This window comes from Siniperca chuatsi, unplaced genomic scaffold (assembly GCF_020085105.1).
Source record: "Siniperca chuatsi isolate FFG_IHB_CAS unplaced genomic scaffold, ASM2008510v1 Contig00084, whole genome shotgun sequence".
NCBI lineage: Eukaryota > Metazoa > Chordata > Actinopteri > Centrarchiformes > Sinipercidae > Siniperca > Siniperca chuatsi.
In genome coordinates, this window is record NW_025322562.1 from 48,825 (window position 1) to 69,422 (window position 20,598).

The window sequence follows — 20,598 nt, forward strand, 5'->3', positions numbered from 1 at the left end:
TGAAGGTGTAAACAGTGTGTCTCCTCCAGTGACCAGACCGGAGAAATCGTTTATTTAAAGAACATATTTATTTATATTGACTTAAATGTCACCATCTAGATGGTTAATTTAGCAAACTGGTAGCGCTGCTGTGATTTGATTTACTGTTAAAAAATGTCTTAAAACTCATAAAGTTGGTGTAGGTTAATGTAGAGAAACTGAATACTGTATGATACAGAGCTTTTTAAAGCAAAGTTTTCACTGTAGTTGAATTAATGTTGTAATCACAGTAAGGTTGTCTTCATATAAATGCAGGCGTTGCTGTGAGTCATGATAAACTGTCCCAACACACTGACAAATAAAAAAAAATTGTTAAAGTGTGTTTCATAGTTAATTGGCCATCATTCAATGGGAAATGTGTTTTCAAAGTCCTGACATGCTTCAGTGCTTCTCATACAGAGATGTGTGTTGTTCAGTTTTTGTACAGCTTTGTAGTCTGGTGTGTCACTGTGGCTCTCGTGCACAATAATAAACTGCAGAGTCTTCTGGTTTTAGACTCTTCACCTCTAAATACACAAGATTTTTGGACATGTCTTTGCTGATGGAAAACTGGCCTTGGAGACTTTGGGCAAATATTGTGCCAGTTCCGCCATCAATGTGTCCGATCCATTCCAGTCCTTTCCCTGGTTTCTGACGAATCCAGTGCAGCCAAGCCAGAGCAAGTCCTTCCACTTTACAGGACAGAGTGACTGGTTCTCCAGCTCTGCTGACCACTGGCTCTGAGGAGGTGAGGGACTGGCCCTGAGCAGCTGAAAGAGACACACAGTTTAGATGACGGGGAGCCAGCAGACATCCAAAGCTCCTTTCCTCCTCCTCCTCCTCTGGACACCGAGTGAAGCACTCACCTGACAGTTTCAACCCACTCCAGTCCTTTTCCAGGAGCCTGTCTGACCCAGTTCATATAGTAGCTGCTGAATGTGAATCCAGAGCCTGTACAGGTCAATCTGTGAGATTCTCCAGGCCTTTTAACCACTGGTTCAGATTCTGTCAGAGTCTGACCATCAACACCTGTCAAGAGGATAAAAAAAGTGAAATAAGCTGCTGACACAAATAAAAGCTGTTAGTTTAAGATCAGTGAAGATCTTGACATGAATTCAGTTGGAACACAATTAAGAACTATGTCAAATTTAGATCAGTAAATATCTTCACCTGCCCAGCAGAGAGTTAAAAGCAGCAGTCCTGTCCTATAGTCCATCATGTTAAACTGTGTGTCCACTGTTCTCTGTCATCCTCTCTGCAGTCAGATAAGTAGAGGTGGAAGACTGAGTTTTGCATTGACTCCTCCTCACAGTGTGGAACTGTATCTCAGTCTGTGTCTGCGTAATCAGATTTGTAAATTTGTCAGATAGTCTCTAAATGTGTACAGGAATCTGGAAATGTGTATTCAGAATCTCTGTGTGACTGATCAGATTTGTAAATGTGTAAAAAAAAATCTCCAAATCTATATTAAAATTTTCAAGTGTATTGAGATTTGTAAATGTGTAGACAAATCTGTAAATGCGTAAATATAATGGGTATTAATGGGTGAAAAGTCTAAGTATTTTGCTCAAGGAGCTGTATATACAGATGAGTCATCAGTTACAACTCATGTCTCTTTACACGTGACTTTTGCTGCACTTCTGCAAGATCTGCAAATGTGTGTGGACTGGTTGTGAAAATGCAATCTGCAGGATGTATTAGAAGAAGTAGCTGTCATATGCCGTCCTTGGGGGAATAAAGTAGAAGAATGTAAAATAACTTAACTTACCATTTTCAAAGAGAAAATGAAAAGCACCCTCAAATGAGGATTTTCTAAACAAATTGTAAATTTGCACTCTATTCGTTGCAAATAAATTCTTCAACACGCACTGTGTTTAAGTTATTTTACATTCTTCTACTTTTATTCCTCCAAGGACAACATATAGCAGCTAGCTTGGTAAGATATGTCGATATGTGGCACTAAATTTGATAAATTTACTGTTTATCAGACCACACATGAGACAAGGCTGGAAAAATTAATTAAAAATGAGTGTTTCTTGGGGCCAGGGCTCACTACTGTACAAAAACACAACTTTATTCACCGAGTTGGGTGGAACTGGATCATATCAGAATATTTTCCCTTTAGTGTCCTCCGGCTCCTCTGCTTCAACTCTGGGTGATTTACGAGTTTCCTGATGGACAAATGCTTTACTTGTTGTCAAAGTAACCGCTAACTGCTGCTAACTTTAGCTGCTGTCAGCTAGCTTAGCCCGGTTGGGAGTTTGGAGCACTGGGGGAGTGTTGGTGTTGTTTACACCGCTAGCACAGGAGCTTTGGTGGGTTGGTAGAACCAAAGATGCTGTATAACCAAATGTCTCTGGTAGAACTGTTAATGAATAAAGTTACCGAACGAGGAATTGACGATTGATTATTGCATTTTCACAACCACTACCCAGCTCAACAATGTGCTACCTCTAACGGGTATGTAGGCTTATAGCTACTGAGTCTGAAGCACAGACAAATCACCACACAGCCGATTGAGAGGCCCGCCTGAGTTGTAACTGATGACTTGTCTGTATTTCCAAAGTGGACCTTCAACATATTGTCTATTGGACACATCTTCAGTCATGATGAAATGGCTTTGAAAGGAGCTGGCAAAGCTAGCAGAGTTTGAACCTGTGTTCATCCTCCTAATCCACCCCAGAGCTTTCCCTGGCCTCTGTCGTATCCAGTGAAAACAGTAGCTTGTCATGCTATAATCAGATATGATACATGACATCTTCACCGTCTCTCCAGGTCTTTTCACCTCAAGCATCAGTTAGTTAAGATGAATGAGATGAGCTGTAACTGTCTCATTACAGAGACAGAGGAGAGAAAAACAAGGCTTTAACTGCCCTCTATAGGTTTAAAGTGGACCTACAACATATTGTCTACTTCAATACAATATTAATAAACTTATTTTCAATGATTCCCAATATCTCGATAGATATTTATGTGCACATGTAGTATCCTTTTATTCATAGCTCTTGGAAATTTTTATTGGACTTTATTAGCAGTAACCCACAGACGACAATACGCAAATGTGTACCATGACCTATAACTTTTTTCTGTGTTGTGTAAAGTCATATCCACAAAAATACAGAGCGATTTGCAAATATACATAACTTACAGCTTGTGACATTTGTGACTTCCCTCCTATTTATTTGTGAAATCTTGTCCAATATGTACCGCAGCATATTGGTAAAAAGGCATCTGTAAATTGAGGTGCAGTTACTAGTCCCTCGCATGAGCTGACAGAACTTCAGTCTGTACTGGAAGAAGAGTCATTCTCTGACAAAAAAGGCCCTCGCCCTTAGGACCTCTCTCCCTCTGGTTCTTCAGCAGAGTACCAGGGGTGAAGAATAGAGGGCACAGATCCCTGCATGGACCCGCTGAAACATGCTGGAGGCTGCTTATGTCAACTAATAAAGTCCAATAAAAACTTATAAACCTTTCAGCAATTAATATCTAAGTATACATTTACAGATTTTCAATACACTCTGAATACAGATTTGAATTTTTTTTTATACATTTACAAATCTGATTACGCACACAGAGATTCTGAATACACATTTCCAGATTCCTGTAACCATTCACAAATGACTGGAGTTTGAGAGTTAAAAGCAGCAGTCCTGTCCTATAGTCCATCGCCTTTTTATGTTAAACTGTGCATCCACTGTTCTCTGTCGTCCTCTCTGCAGTCAGATAAGTAGAGGTGGAAGACATCTGAGTTTTGCATTGACTCCTCCTCACAGTGTGGAACTGGATCTGACTTGGATCTCAGTTACTGTTTGGTGAAACAGGAGAATGAATGTTTACTGTACATGAGTCATTCCTCCAAGAGTCCCTCTTTCATGTTTCAGTATAATTTGTGCAACATGTTGACAAACACATTATTCAAGTTGGTTATTAAGCACAGTCTGCATTTTGTGAAGACTTTGACAATACTTTATCCATTTTACAATACACACAATACCAATAAGTGTGTCAGGAGAAAGAAAACCCCAGTAGGAAAGAGAATATTATTTAAGCTTCAAAAACAAATTCAAGAAAAATATGTAACCCCTCAGTACATGGATGCCATGAATACCCATGTTTTTCAGTCAGTACAAATAAAGCCAGATACACAAACATATAAACTCCGTTACCTTGCGTAAAAAGAATTTGCAGTGAAAACTAAAAGTTTTGTCATCCTCTCTGCAGTCAGATTAGTAAAGGTGAAGATAAGTTTTGCATTGACTCGTCCTCACAGGGAGGACAGAGTTTGGCCTTTAAAAAAACAGTAATGTAGGAGTTGCGACACCAGCCAAATAAATTTAATTCAGTCAATCTTAATTTAACACTTGCTTAATTTGAATTGTCTTCAAAAGTGTAAGGCATGAGAAAAAACACAATAAGTCTCATTCCAATATTATAAATAGTTATTTAGTTTTTAAATTTTATTCAAATAGGTCAAACTTAAAATGAAGAGAAGCTGAAGAGCACTGATTGAGTGAAGTTATTTCTGCTTTTATCATCAATTTAATGTGTCTATTTTAATAAAAATAAAAAAGTTACAAAAAGGGACATGAAGATGGAATCATTTGTTTCATTTCTTGTTAGATGAAGAGCTTTTTAAAAGGCAGTTATGAGCTGAAATAATGCTGACATTAATTCACATGAATATTGTGAGTCAGTCCGGAAGTCATTCTCAATTGTGAAAAATGGACCGGGAACTCAGAAATTTAAGATAATCTGTGTTACATAAGCCCTGCCCTCAGGAAGGAGTCTACCTGAGTATCTGTTGATTACTCTGCCTAGTTACACCTGAAACTGACCTAATTGTTTCCATGATGGCTCAGTAATCAGGCCTATTGTTTTCTGGCTGTACCTCCCTCATCACGCGTTAAGTACCTGATTAGCATATGATTGGCGTGACCAAGGTTAATTGTTCACTAATATTCTGCTTTTATTACTTTCAACATATCGCTTATCATTGAGAGCAGAAAATTGACAAAAGATGATGATGATGATGGTGATAAACATTGCATCATAATATTTTTTTTACAACTGCTATTCCATCCCTGACAATCTTCTGCAGATATGTCCAGACATCCAGCACCCCTTGTGTCCAAGAGGGACATCTAATCATGTGGCTGGTGGTGATAAACTTTCCACCTCCATGAGGAAAAGATTTCATCTATGGTGTTGAGGAATGGAGAGGAGAGTAAGGTGGAAGGAAACGTGACGCCATCCTGGGATGGGCTGTAAACCACTCTGTGACTGGAAGAGATGGTGAAACGCCACATCGTCCCGTATAATTCCAAAACGTTCTGGATTCTGCCTCACCTGCCCCCTTTCCCCACCTGGCACACATCTTTCATAGAGGTCATCAAGGAATGAAACAACAGCCTCAGTGTACCAATTAGGAGTTTGTGCATTTTATTTTTTTATTTCTTTTTAGTTCTAAACATGTGGCTGTTTTTTTATTCTTTTTTTAGTCTGGAAGTCGAGGTGGAAGACATCTGAGTTTTGCACTGACTCCTCCTCACAGGGATGAGAGGCCTAGATTGGACTTGGCTTTCAGTTTATCGTTTGATGAAACTGGAGAATCAATGATCAGGAGTCATTCCTCCAAGTCAGTTAATTCAAAGTTTGTCTGACATGCTTTAAACACCATAAACAACTTTGCTTTTAATAAAACTTCAAAATGTTAATTAAGTGAAACAGCATTGAAAGGAGCTGGCATGGCTAGCAGAGTTTGTAGATGTGTTTATTCACTCAGTCCACCAGTCAGCTACTAACTATAACTGAGCTAACTAGCTAACAGCAGCTAACAGTTAGAATTAGCAGCAGTTAGCAATAATATTAACAATAATATTAATAATAATAATGTATCATTAGCGTTTTAGCTTGATACCCAAAGTGCTTCACAGTGAAGGGGGGAAACTCGTGGTCCACCACAGAGAAAGTGACTGTGAGAGTTAATTGTTCTGTGTGTTTCAGTCTGTGATGGACTTCAGGGTGTTTTCCTGTCCTGAGCAGGAATGTTGGGACAGGTTTCAGTCCCATGATGACTGGGATGATGTGGAAAAGGAAATTAATGTATTATTATTGTGGTAGTGTAGAGAGTTTTTGTATTGACTTTGTAAAGTGCCATAAATCTGCTAAAAAAATAAAACAGTATCTTGTAATCTTCACACATACGAGTGTTTTGTGTTTCCAATCACACATCCTTTCCATTTACTGCATCAAGACCAAGTGACAGATCACTTAATCCTCACAAAGCCTTTGCCACTAAATGGTAGTCTTCACTCATTTTTTGACTATTAAACAGCTGGCATGTAAACCAAAATGTCCTCCAAGCACATCAACAAGCTGACTTTATTAAACATCTTATGAAGTGAAATTGTTCATCTGGTAGCTTGATATTATTCTCAAGAAGGACATGAAGTCATTTTAATATTTTTAAATAAATCGTAGAAAAGGTTTCAGTCGTAGTCATCTGGACACATCATGGAAACAAAAGAAGGTTAGTTTCAGGTGTAACTAGGCAGAGTAAACAACATATACTCAGGAAGACTCCTCCCTGAGGGCAGGGCCTAAGCAACACAGAGTAGCTTACATTTCTGAGTTCTCAGACCATCTTCACAATTGAGAATGACTTCCGGATGGGAGCCGAAACGTCTTGATTCTGAAAACAGTGTCCAGATGACTACGACTGAAACCTTTTCTATGTCTTCTTCTTTTCCTTTCGGCTGTTCCCTTTCAGGGGTCGCCACAGCGAATCGTGTGCCTCCATCTAACCCTGTCCTCTGCATCCTCTTCACTCACACCAATTAACTTCATGTCCTCTCTCACTATATCCATAAATCTCCTCTTTGGTCTTCCTCTAGACCTCCTGCCTGGCAGCTCCAACCTCAGCATCCATCTACCAGTATATTCACATTCTCTCCTCTGAACATGTCCAAACCACCTCAATCTGGCCTCTCTGACTTTATCTCCGAAACATCTAACATGAGCTGTCCCTCTGATGTACTCATTCCTGATTGAAATACAAACTGAAATATGAAAGCAATGATGAATGTTTAAATTTGATTGGAGCTTTGTGTAATTTGGTCTTTTTGGCAGCCATCAGCAGATATGAGGGGTCAAGAAAGACTAAGATAATTCTTTGTTATTGTTCTTACAGATAAAGTGCTGGTCAGCCTCATAACAGGAGATGATCAACCTGATGGTGTGTAAACTCCGCTCTTTGCTTCAGTTTAGGACAAGCTGTGACAGAAGCATAGTGTGGGGAAATGCATCAGATATTCTGAATTAGGGGGTGTTTTAAAAACAGCTTGTATAAAGTGGTTTTACAACACTTTCTATCAGTGACTGTCACAGTCACATCTGCAGTGGTTTGTGTACAGCTCCGTGGCTTCCTGTGTCACTGTGGCTTTCGAGCACAATAATAAACAGCAGAGTCTTCAGTCGTCAGGCTGTTCATCTGCAGATACAGCTGGTCCATGTTGTTGTCTCTGGAAATGGTGAGGCGATTCTGGACTGACGGGAATAAGCTTTAATGCTTCCACTGTGAGCAGAAATGTGGGCAACCCACTCCAGTCCTTTTCCTTCAGCTTGTCTGATCCAGCTGATATCAGCATCATCATCTGATATTCCTGCATAAGTACAGGTCAGTTTGTGGGATTCTCCATGCCGCTTCACCACTGCTTCAGACTCGGCCAGAGTCTGACTGCAAACACCTGGGGAGAAAAGCAGTCTGATCAGAGCAGAGCCGAACAGAAACCTTGACATAGAAAAAGAAGCAGAAGTGTATGTTCACCAGAAATGGAGTGTTAGACATGTAGCTAAATATTTGCTTATTATATGTGTCAGTGGTTTGGTCTCCTTCCTTAGTTTGCAGTGAGTTTCAGGGCTTGACTCTGCCTCACAGTGCTGAAAAATAAGAAGAGTAAAATTGATATTTATCGACTGAAGGGATTTAACACACAGAAAATAAACTGAGAACCTAGTGGGTCGATTTGCATTTGGTGCCTGATTCTGAGACACAGCAAACTGAGCTTCGAGCATTTGGTGCCTGATTCCGAGCACACAGCTTGTAACGAACGGACAGTATAAGCAACATATGATCCATTTCTTACATGAATTAATGGCACACAGCTCAACTGAACAGAGTATTATGAATAAATCTTTCAGCCATTTTATGGCCAGAAGTGAGTAGTCGTTTCAGGATTCAGTCCATCTTCCAAACCGCTTGTCTTTTTCATGGTCACAGGGTGGAGCTTTTCTCAGCGCACACTGAACAAGACAGGTCGAAACACATGTACAGACAAACACATGAGCACACATGAGCACTTGAAAAAGTTAGTGTAGCCATTTTACCTAAATTGCATTTTTGTTGACAGGGTGAGGAAACCATCACAGACACTCTGAGGATGGAGGAAAATATTAATTGTAAGTGTGTTAGTGGTTTCCTCACTGCCATTACATCCAGGTATGTTCCATGTAATGTTCCATTACTGGGATCAGTATTAAAAACGCAGACAGTCCTTGTCTGCCCTCTAGAGTTTTAAAGAGGGGACTGCAACTCATTTCCATTTCAACACAATGTAACTCAGTGGTGAATCCTTAAAGATCCCCTCCACTAAAAATGTGTTTTTCTTATGTTTGAGTTCCCTAAAATGTCAGACCTTGACTTTACTGACTTGTATCCATGCAAAGTTTGTCACTAGAGAGGTGTTTCCACATTCCTCTACTGAAGGGGGAGATGTGTGTACACTTCCCTAAAATCTGGGATTCAAACAAGCTAGATTTGGGACGTCACAAATTCGAAAGCCAACAGCAATGCCACGGACAAAGAAACCTGAAACCTCCAGCGCAGAGCGGGCTTGTGAGTACAGAGAGCGAGAGTTTGCACTAAGTTAGTGAAGTGAAAGTTTTGACAGCAGACATGGTAGAGTGTGCAGTTTTTGGATGTAAACAGGACCTGAGCTTCCTTCCACTATTTACTAGGTAATAAGAAGAGTAGATGTAGATGGCTTCCAGCCCCTTTTCAGAGTTTTTATTTTTACTTTTAAGTGGGAAACCCATATTAAACAAAATAAAAATCATAGCAGAGTATTTTTACATACTTTAAAACATGTCTGGAGGGGAACTTGAAAATATAGAAAGATGGTTGCGTTCTGCAATACCTGTCAACCTGTCCAGGACGTGTCTCATTTGTGTATATTTGCTCTTCTACAAACAGGTAAGAATGTAGGGTGTTTAGGGATATTCTGCAGTGATTACCAGTTGTCATGATTTTATTAAAAACAACAACAAAAAAATATATAATTCTTTCTCAGTATCTTCCAGCTGAGTAAAGATGAGTGCTTTAGGATTTTGTACAGCTGCTCAACCAACTCCAGTCACTGTGAGTCTCGAGCACAATAATAAACAGCAGAATCTTCAGTCTTCAGACTGTTCATCTGCAGATACAGCTGCTGTCTGCTGTTGTCTCTGGAGATGGTAAACCGGCCTTGGACTGACAGAGTAGTAGATGCTGCTACCACCACTACTGATAAGTGCAATCCAATGTGAATTTCCAATTAAAAGTGCTTCACTCTTGTTCCAATTCACTTTTGCTGATGATAAAATTTTAAAATCTTCTAAAACTTTCATTAAAACCTGCACATCATTGTGTCCATTAATTAAAACCACCACATCATCAGCATAGGCAGACAAAGAAATACTGTTTTCACAAATAGGTAGATTCAAACCACAAATATTTTCTCTTAACTTTTGCAACAAAGGTTCAATAGCAAGGGTGTATAACATTCCAGACAAAGAACAGCCCTGTCTAATACCCCTACAGACTTTAAAAGGAGTGCATAAGCCACCGTTTATCTTGAGCACACTCTCAACGTCACCATAGAGCACTTTCACTTTATCAATAAAATCCTGACAGAATCCAAAGGCTTCTAAAGTTCTCCACAAATAAGAGTGTTCAACCTCAATGTTGAGCACCTTGGAGACATCAAAAATATCCCGTATAAGGGCAACATTGTCGAAAATTGACCTACCCGGGACACAATAAGTCTGATCTGGATGCACCACTTGATCAATTACGCTAGCTAACCTATTAGCTAATACTTTTGAGAGCAATTTATAATCAGAGCAAAGGAGCGAAACAGGACGCCAATTCTTGATTTCTAAAAGATCTCCTTTTTTGGGGAGAAGAGTGATCACTGCTCTACGGCTACTCAATGGCAACTGGCCTGAGCTCAAACTGTCATTAAGCACCCGCAAAAGGTCCTCCCCAACCTCTGTCCAAAAAAACTTGTAAAATTCAACTGGAAGGCCGTCAATTCCTGGCACTTTACCGGAATCCATGCCTTGAAGGGCCTTGTGAAACTCCCCCAGGCTTAAAGCACCCGAGAGCTCTGCATTGGCCCCCTCTGACACTTGAGTCAAACTTAAAAAAAAAACACTCTCAGAATCCCATCCTGACCCCAACTCATTCTTGTATAAGTTTTCATAAAAACCACAAGCTCTTTTTCGTATTTCCGCATGACTAGATAAAATCACTCCGGCTTCAGAGCGCAAAGCATGCAAAAAACGTTTTTGCCCATTCTTCTTCTCAAGGCTAAAAAATATTTAGATGGTGCATCCATCTGTTCAATACTTAAAAAACGAGAACGAACCAGAGCTCCTTGTGTTTTCAACCCGAGTAGATCTGCTAGCTGGGTTTTCTTGTGTGAGATCATCTCTGTGTAATTTTGATTACTTGTTGAATCAGCTAAACTCTGTAGTTTCATTATCTCTACCTCCAAGGCCTTCATAGAACTATTTAACTCTTTGGTGACATTGCGGGTGTACTGTTGACAAAATTGTTTTATTTGGACCTTTCCAAAATCCCACCATTGCTCTATGTCTTGAAATGAATCTTTTGTTTTTTTAAACTCTTCCCAAAACACTTTAAATACATCCTTAAAAACCTTACTACACAATAAATTAGTATTAAAGTGCCAGTATGCACTATGTGGTTTAACTTGATTTAAAAAGAAAAAACCCAATACCATATGATGATCAGAAAAACTGACTGGTGAAATGACACAACTTAAAAATACCCAACTGATGTTTAAAACCATAAAAGCGGTCTAATCTAGCAAGGGATAGAACATTGTCACGAACATGAGCCCATGTATACTGTCACATAAATCATTCACATTTATCATCTTAATGAGATGATCATGTGACGGCATATGGGGCTCAATATGATTTCTGTCACTATTATTTTCTGTACAATTAAAATCTCCTCCTAAAAATAAATATTCTTCAGTACTGCATTTTTGTAACATGGTGCTAAGGGCATCTAAAAACACCAATCTTTCCACTGCTGCCGTTGGAGCATAGACACACACAAAAACAAAGACATATTTTTCAAAACTAGCTTTTATTTTTAAAATTCTTCCTTTTACAATCTCATCAACTTGATAAGAGACTGGACAAAAACTCTTTGTGAATAAAATACCTACACCCCCGCTAAGTGTGGTGTTGTGACTGAGGACAGAAATACCCTCCCACTCCTGCATCCAATCAGCAGCATTTTTAACATCACTGTGTGTTTCTTGGATAAAAATAACATCTATTTTTTTCCGTTTAATGACTTCAAACAATTCAGCTCTTTTTTTACCATTTCTTGCACCATTCACATTTAATGACACACTTCAGCCATACTCAAGAATAAAAATAAAATCAGACTATGATTCATATTCATTGATTTAAGCTTTTTCACTGCCATCATCTAAATCCAAATGGACTTTTCGCACTATTTTCTTTAACCTGTACACCTCTTTGTTTGAAAAACATCCTTCAGCCATGAAATTCTTCGTTTTTTCCACAAACTGTCCTACATCTGGGAAGTACTCATTGACCAACACCCCAGGACACAGGGACAGTTTAATGTCATCTACATCATAATTGCTGCTGGAACACTCACTTTGTGACAACGTAACACTTGAGTCAGATAACTCACTGTCACTCTCTGAATCAATTGGATCAACAACATCTTCAAGATCTAGTTTCTTTAACTGTCTACAATCATTAACTTTATCTGACTTCTTCCTTTTCAAAGGCACTTTAAACAACGCTTGTTCTGACTCAATTTCATTAGGCCTACCGTCAACCTCCCGAACATAACCCATAACCATTCCTGAATCTCTTTTATCGCTTGACTCACCTTTGTCTCCCTCGTTCTCAACATCTTTAGTACTTTCGATGTTTTCCCCCACTGAAACCAAAGCATCCTTCGCAGTCCCAGCGCTCTGAGCTCCATCATGATCGCTCGCCCGCGTCTCCGCGCCCTCTGCACCGGCTGAAGCCTCCCCGGCCAAACGATTGTCTTCCTCTTGTTTGCTTGGACAAGCTCGGACCAAATGTCCGACTTTACCATAGCTAAAGCATTTGATTTTGTCAGTGGCAATGAAAACCACATAATCAAAATCACACGGAAATTCAGCGAGAGGTCAAGATCAGCGTCATTATTTACGATCATGTAAGGGTTAGGGTCTGAAAGACACAACATGTTTCAGTAAGGGAGAAACACGGCCAATTGGAATCTTTTTAATCAAGGAGACTAGTTTTCCGTAACGAGACAAGGCTTGCGTTAAAACATCGCTAATAAATGGCGGGACGTTCGAGAGAGTAACTCTTTTAGACGGTAATGAAAGTGGAAGAACAGGGATAAGCACACCTTCTAAAATAATTCCCCTCTGAACTACTTCGTTTGCTTTTTCTATTGTACTCAAGAAAATTACAATAGCGCTATTCATCTCTGAGGCAGACAAAACATTCTCATGTCCCACAATTTCCCCTACAGCTAAACAGCAACTCTCCACACTCACTGTCGCCGCCACTTTTACACCGTGACGACGCGTGAGTGAACCAAACCATGACCACCTGGACCCGCCATGCCCCCCCCACACACACACACACACACACACACAAAAACACCCCCCACCCGACTCCAAAAGACAAAGTACCCAAAAAACGTACCCAAGCTACCAAAAAAACGAAAATACTTTAAACCATTCAAAAAAAGAAAAAAAGATAGAAAAGAGAAACAACTCAAGCACGAGTCACCACTCACGTTCACGCTCACACCGCACTCACTCCCAGCATGCACTCCGAGAGAGAGAGAGAGAGAGAGAGTGTGTGTGTGTGTAGGTCATTCACTATCCCTCAGATTGTGGCATGTCACACACACACACCCTCACACACACTAAGAGTAATCCCATTGGCAAAAATGAAATATTTTACAGAGATTTCCATGTCAGCTCTTTGGTTTTGACTTTCGACACTTAGCATCTTTTTTGTGTTGATTGTGGCATGTTTACATTTATGCAGCAAACTGGTCCTTTTAGCACTGAGCACCATTTAGAGGGGTGAGTCTGTGTGTGTGTGTGTGTGTGTGTGTGTGTGTGTAGGTCATTCACTGTCCCTCAGGTTGTGGCATGTAGATACATATTGGGCAGATAATTTTTTAATTTATTATTAATTTTGAGAGGTAATTTATTGAATTTGAAATATGAGATTACAGAGTTGAACTTGTTAAAGTAAACGTTCCTTATTTCATTGAATGCTGTACATTTTAGAGGAAGTGCATCTTTGTCTCAGTCTCATCTTCCCCTGTCTCTCAGTAACAAAAAATGTCCTCCACCATTCAGTGAATTCCATAAACATCAATCGACGTTATCAGCTCATCAGAGAGTAATGTCTTCATTAATGTTCACATGTGTCTGGTTGAGTCACATGCTGGTTGCTGGGTATTTGTGCAGGTCTGTTGGTGGTTTGTATCACTGTGGGCTGATGTACACAGTAATACACAGCTGTGTCCTCAGGCTGCAGATTCTGTCCTTTTAGAGACACTGTTCGGTCAGAGAATAACCAGAGACCTGACAGGTGATGGTCAAAGACTGTCCAGGCTGCAAAACCATTCGTCAAAGCATTCATTCCATATTAAATTGATTAACTAAAATTAAACAAAACATGATGGGCATCTCATAACTCAAAACTGTAATTAAAAAAAAACAGGTACAGTAATACTGAATGTTTTACATTTTATATCTAAAATTTATCATTTTATTAATCATGTGAGATAACTGTGGTAAAGATGAGTCCTGTAGGATTTTGTACAGCTGCTCAACAAACTCCTGTCACTGTGGCTCTCGAGCACAATAATAAACAGCAGAATCTTCAGTCTTCAGACTGTTCATCTGCAGATACAGCTGCTGTCTGCTGTTGTCTCTGGAGATGGTAAACCGGCCTTGAACTGACTGAGAGTAGTAGATCTCAGCACTGTCATATCTGATAAGTGCAACCCACTCCAGTCCCTTTCCAGGAGCCTGTCTGACCCAGGCCATCCAGTAGTCACTGAATGTGAATCCAGAGGCTGTACAGGTCAATCTGTGAGATTCTCCAGGCCTTTTAACCACTGGTTCAGATTCTGTCAGAGTCTGACCATCAACACCTGTAAAACCAAAGAAAAGACATGCGTTACGTTGCTGGCACAAATGAAAATTTGTGAAATCAAGATCAGTGAAGATCTTCACCTGCCCGGCAGAGAGTTAAAAGCAGCAGTCCTGTCCTGTAGTCCATCATGTTAAACTGTGTGTCCACTGTTCTCTGTCGTCCTCTCTGCAGTCAGATAAGTAGAGGTGGAAGACATCTGAGTTTTGCATTGACTCCTCCTATGGGAGGAAATGAGTGTGTATCTGAATGAAACGCCTTTGAAAGGAGCTGGCATAGCTAGCAGAGGTTGTTTATGTGTTTATAAACCCAATCCACTCCAGAGCTCTCCCTGGCCTCTGTCGTATCCAGTTAATACTGTAGCTTGTCATGCTATAACCAGATGTGATACATGACATCTTCACCATCTCTCCAGGTCTTTTCACCTCAGAGGAGACTGGGCCAGTTTGATCTCACTCCAAACTCCTGTAAGCAAAGAAATGCTGATCATCATCCATCAAACTTGAAAATATTAAACATTGTTTACTTTGTAATTGCAGAATTGATTTTCTTACCATGAATAGCCACTACAAATAATAAACTCCAGGTAATTATATTTTTCATTCTAAACTCTGCAGTTGAGTGATTTCTGATCAAAGTCTTTCTAAGATTTATAAAACTGTGGTAGTTTTTCTGTCTCAAATGATTTGACAGTTGCTGTTGGTGTGTTTACAAAGAAGGAAGAGTTTGCATAGACCTCCCTCTGCAGGTTTGAAAAGGGAAAGTAGATGTACTTTAACTGCTGTCTGTGTTGTGAGTATGTAGAGTATTTTAGGAACAGGACAGAATGTTGTAAAATATTGAATCGCTGGAAACAAAGTATTTTACTGTAAACATACTACATATTTTTAAAATGCGAAACTACATAAATTACAGGTACAGTATAAATATACAAGGATCCCACTGCATGAAACTGACAATAATTTCCTCAGGCTCTGGTCATCTCAGCATTTTCATCCTTCTTGACCTCCATGCTGCTTTTGATATCATCAACCACACCATTCTCCTCTCCTGCCTTGCACTGCCCTCTCCTGACTTAAGTCATATCTCACAGACAGACAACAGTTCATCAGCATTAACAACTGCATCTCTTTCACCGCTCCTTTGTCCCAAGGCGTCCCCCATGGCTCCATGCTTGGTCCTCTCCTGTTCATCCTCTACATGCTCCCCCTCTGCAATATGATCCGTCATCATGGTCTCCACTTCAACTTCTACATCTACGGTGTCCACCTCTAAATATCCACTAATCCCATCATCACTGCAACTCTCTCCACCCTGACTAACTGCCTCACCAAAATTAAATCATGGATGCAAGCCAACTTTCTCAAAGTGTTCCCTCCCAGACACCATACATCCACAACCTTGGAGTCAATTTTGACACTGATTTGTCATTCAAACATCATGCAAATCTCATCACTAAAACGGCTTTTTCTAATAGCATTTCAGAGTTATTCTGTAATATAAAATGTAAAGTTTGTCTCGGCTCAGTTGATCCATATTCACTGGTAGACCAGCACTTTTACATTGTGTAATTTTGTAGTATAACCTGTACCATAATATTAATTTCTGTTTTTTAAAGTTTTTACTGTATATATATATAATAGTCTATCACATATCCATGGTTTTTACTGGCAAGAAAATGGCAACCGATTTGATTATGGAATTTGTTTTCTCAGCTAGTTCAGAGAGCAGGAGCATGCAATGGTTTTGAAAAGCAGTCTGAGGCGATCACACGTCTATACCAGGCCTACATACTTTTGAACACTAAGTATCATTAACACGTATTTGTAGTATGTTACCATTATGTTAACCACTAGAATACAAATTTGTGATGTGACACATACTGAGAGAGACAAAGGAAGAAAAGTATTGGAGTAAATTATGTCAGCATTTACTCTTACCATGTCCACTTAAACTACTTTGTTAATTGCTGTTGTTTGTGCAGAGTGAAAACACTAATACCTGCCTGGAAAACAGCTCTGCTTCATGTTGGAGTGTGTTAGAACAGAAAATATTCATTACCAAGGCAACAATGTATCTTAATTGAATTGCTTAATGTTGATTACAAGTTTCATGATGCACCCTAAAATGTGCCCATATTTATATCAACAGAAAGTATTGACTCTTTCCAGTACTGTGAAAATGTGCTGCTTTTAAACACAGTGGTAGTGGAGATTAGATATTAAAACTGAGGGTTCCCAGTTGGTAGGTGGTAAACAGAGGAAGTAGTTTTTGTATGACTCTCCTATTATTGTCTCTCACTGTGTGTCTTCTGGCACAGTAATACACTGCTGTGTCCTCGGTCTTCAGACTGTTCATCTGTAAATAGAGATTACTGCTGGAGTCATCCCTGGAGATGATGAATCTACCCTGGACTGACTGGGAGTAATAGATAGGAGAACTAGATGTGCCAATATAAGCAATCCACTCCAGTCTATTTCCAGAAGCCTGTCTGACCCAGGCCATAGCATAGCTGCTGAATGTGAATCCAGAGGCTGTACAGGTCAATCTGTGAGATTCTCCAGGCCTTTTAACCACTGGTTCAGATTCTGTCAGAGTCTGACCATCAACACCTGTCAAGAGAAAAAGAAAACATGTGAAATATGTCAGTTACACAAATGGAAACTGTAAACTCAAGATCAGTGAAGATCTTCACCTGCCCAGCAGAGAGTTAAAAGCAGCAGTCCTGTCCTGTAGTCCATCATGTTAAACTGTGTGTCCAGTGTTCTCTGTCGTCCTCTCTGCAGTCAGATAAGTAGAGGTGGAAGACATCTGAGTTTTGCATTGACTCCTCCTCACAGTGTGGAACTGGATCTGACTTGGATCTCAGTTACTGTTTGGCGAAACTGGAGAATGAATGTTTACTGTACATGAGTCATTCCTCCAAGAGTCCCTCTTTCATGTTTCAGTATAATTTGTGCGACATGTTGACAAACACATTATTTAAGTTGGCTGCTTCATTATTAAGCTCAGTCTGCATCATGTAGCAACACTGACAAAAGTTTAGACATTTTTCAAAACCCTAAATTGAGTGTTTTTAATTGCATTTTAATAGAAACAAACATCAAATAACACCTTATCAAATGTTGTCCATCATGTTATACTGTTGATTTTAACAATTGAAATCATTTACAGGACATCAGGGGAAAAAAACCCCAATTGGAATAAAAGTGAAGAAAACTGCTGAGAATATTATTTAAGCTTTGATAACAAATTCAGGAAATAAATGTAACCCCTCAGTACATGGATGCATAAATACCCATGTTTTTCAGTCAGTACAAATAAAGTCAGACATACAAACATATAAATTCTGTTACCTTGCATAACACAAAAGCTGCAGTGAAAAATTAAAGTTTTGTCATCCTCTCTGCAGTCAGATTAGTAAAGGTGGAAGACAACTCGGTTTTGTTTGTTGGACTTGAAAAACAATAATGTAGGAGTTGTGACACCAGCCAAATAAATTTGATTCGGGTAATGTAAATTTGAAGCTTGCTTAATTTGGATTTTGTGTTTTAAGTTGAACAAAGTATCCTCCAACAAACATACTTTTTTATATAAGTATTTCTTTATTAGTGTAACATCACCTGAAAATAAGAATTGTATGTTTTCATTACCTTAGAATAAGCCATTTTTATATACAGAGGGAGCGGGTCCCCTGTCATGGAGGTCGCCATGTTGCACCACTATATTTCTACAGTAGCCCAGAACGGACAAAACAAACACTGGCACAAGACTGGGCCTTTTGCATTTTTCGTGAGCTTTGCGGCCACCTTCTCCTACACGCTTGGAAGGGGAGGGTGTTAACATTAACAGATTTATTGTGTTTGTGTGTGTGTGTGAGAGATAATTTGTTTTGATAAGTGCTCTATAAATAAAGTTTTATTATTATTATTATAATGTATAGATATTTATGTGGCTAAAATGTGGACATGTAGTATTTCTTTTAATCGTACTTTAATCGTACCTCGACAATGATTTCAGCAAACAGACTGTTGTGCTGTCCTTGGCTGTTTTGTGGGGAAGTGATCATTACAGTAAGACATGTTTTAATGTGTTTAATGGTTATTGTTGTTGGTTAATGATGATCTTTCTCAGGGCCACATTTCATGATTTTATTAAAAACAAAAAGATAAAATAAAAATATAATTCTTTCTCAGGATCTGACAGTCCTGTAAAGATGAGTGCTGTAGGATTTTGTACAGAACTTGTTCAAAACTAGTTTGGATGACTATGTATGGATGATTTTTGACTGTTGAAAGATCTTTGTTTTTCTTTGACTGATTTAACTATATAAACACAGTAAATAATTACAGACAAAGTCTGAAGTAATATTTGTCTAAAATTTAAACACATTTATATGCTGCTGATTAGAAAACCCAGATGTCATTATGATCTCTCCACAGACTTGTTATCTGTGGAGGTGTTTGTGCAGCTGCTCCACTGTCTTCAGTCACTGTGTATCTCGAGCACAGAAGCAAACAGCAGAATCTTCTGCTGTCAGGCTCTTGACCTCGAGGTACTGAGTGCTGTTGGACACATCTTGAGTAAAACTGAAACGGCTTTGAAAGGAGCTGGCATAGCTAGCAGAGTTTGTGCCTGTATCCATCCACCCAATCCACTCATATGGGTGGTGGTGGTATGTAACCGTTTTTTGGTTTTTGGTACCCTTTAATTCGTATGTGGCCCCAGCCTGGCCCCCCCATTTGAAATGGTCTGGAACCGCCACTAGGAATCCATGCCTTCATCACATCCAAACTCAACTCCTGCAGTAGTAGTCTTTATGGTACACCCTCCAAAGACCTTAAGAGACTCCAGTACATCCAGGACTCTGCTGCTCACCTGCTCACTCACTCCTGCTCTCATGACCACATCAATCTTGTTCATCGGATACAATTTAAATTCCTTCTCTTCACTCAGAAAACCCTCCATGACCAGGCCCCCTCTTATCTCTCCAACCTCCTCCACCCCCACACTCCTTTCTACAATTACTCTGTTCCTCTAACACCAACCTCCTGTCACCATCATCCAGGACCAAGCTGCTCCAATCTTGTTGTGTTTAAGAAGTTACTTAAAACTCTCCTTTGAAAACAATTTTATGCAATGATATTTTGTTTGAGTTGATTTAGGTTTGTTAATTTGCCAAGTAACGTGTCTAAGTATCTTGAAAAGTGTAATTTTTCATGCAAGTAAAAAATTATTCCTCTGTTCTTTTTAATTTTATTTATATATAATCATGTAGGTTACAAATGAAAACAATGTGCTGTACAGTCAAATGAGAATATCAGACATACAGTAAATATTCAATCAGTCACATCTCTGTTTATTAGGCCACAAATTGTGAGAAAGACAAAGGAAGAAAACCTTCTTGCTGGAGTAAATTGTACAGGCATTTATTTTTTTCCACGTGCACTTAAGGTACTTTTTTGATTGATATTGTTTGTGCAGAGTGAAAACACTAATCCCTGCCTGGAAAACATCTCTGCTTTGGAGTATTTTAGGCTCTAACTGAAGAGGAAATATTCATTACAAAGACAACAATTTATCTGAATTGAATAGTTCACTGTTAATTACTAATTACATGATGCACCCTAAAATGTGCCTGTATTTACTAACAGAAAGTATTGTCTATCCAATAATGTGAAAATTTATATCTACATTCAAACAGAGTCTTCTTCTTTTCCTTTCGGTTGTTCCCTTTCAGGGGTCGCCACAGCGAATCATGTGCCTCCATCTAACCCTGTCCTCTGCATCCTCTTCACTCACACCAATTAACTTCATGTCCTCTCTCACTAGATCTGTAAATCTCCACTTTGGTCTTCCTCTAGACCTCCTGCCTGGCTGCTCCAACCTCAGCATCCTTCTACCAATATATTCACAGTCTCTCCTCTGAACATGTCCAAACCACCTCAATCTGGCCTCTCTGACTTTATCTCCAAAACATCTAACATGAGCTGTCCCTCTGATGTACTCATTCCTGATCCTGTCCATCCTCGTCACTCCCAAAGAGAACCTCAACATCTTAAGCTCTGC

General features: G+C 39.4%; 2 gene segments (V, D, J or C); both read right to left on the reverse strand.

Moving 5' to 3' along the window:
* Window positions 1-203: 203 nt before the first annotated feature.
* LOC122872676 lies at window positions 204-1,238 on the reverse strand. The segment is given in 3 exon segments: window positions 204-870; window positions 902-1,047; window positions 1,189-1,238. Coding segments are annotated over 3 exon segments (582 nt in total).
* Window positions 1,239-14,175: 12,937 nt separating this feature from the next.
* LOC122872687 lies at window positions 14,176-14,668 on the reverse strand. The segment is given in 2 exon segments: window positions 14,176-14,530; window positions 14,613-14,668. Coding segments are annotated over 2 exon segments (363 nt in total).
* Window positions 14,669-20,598: the final 5,930 nt, after the last annotated feature.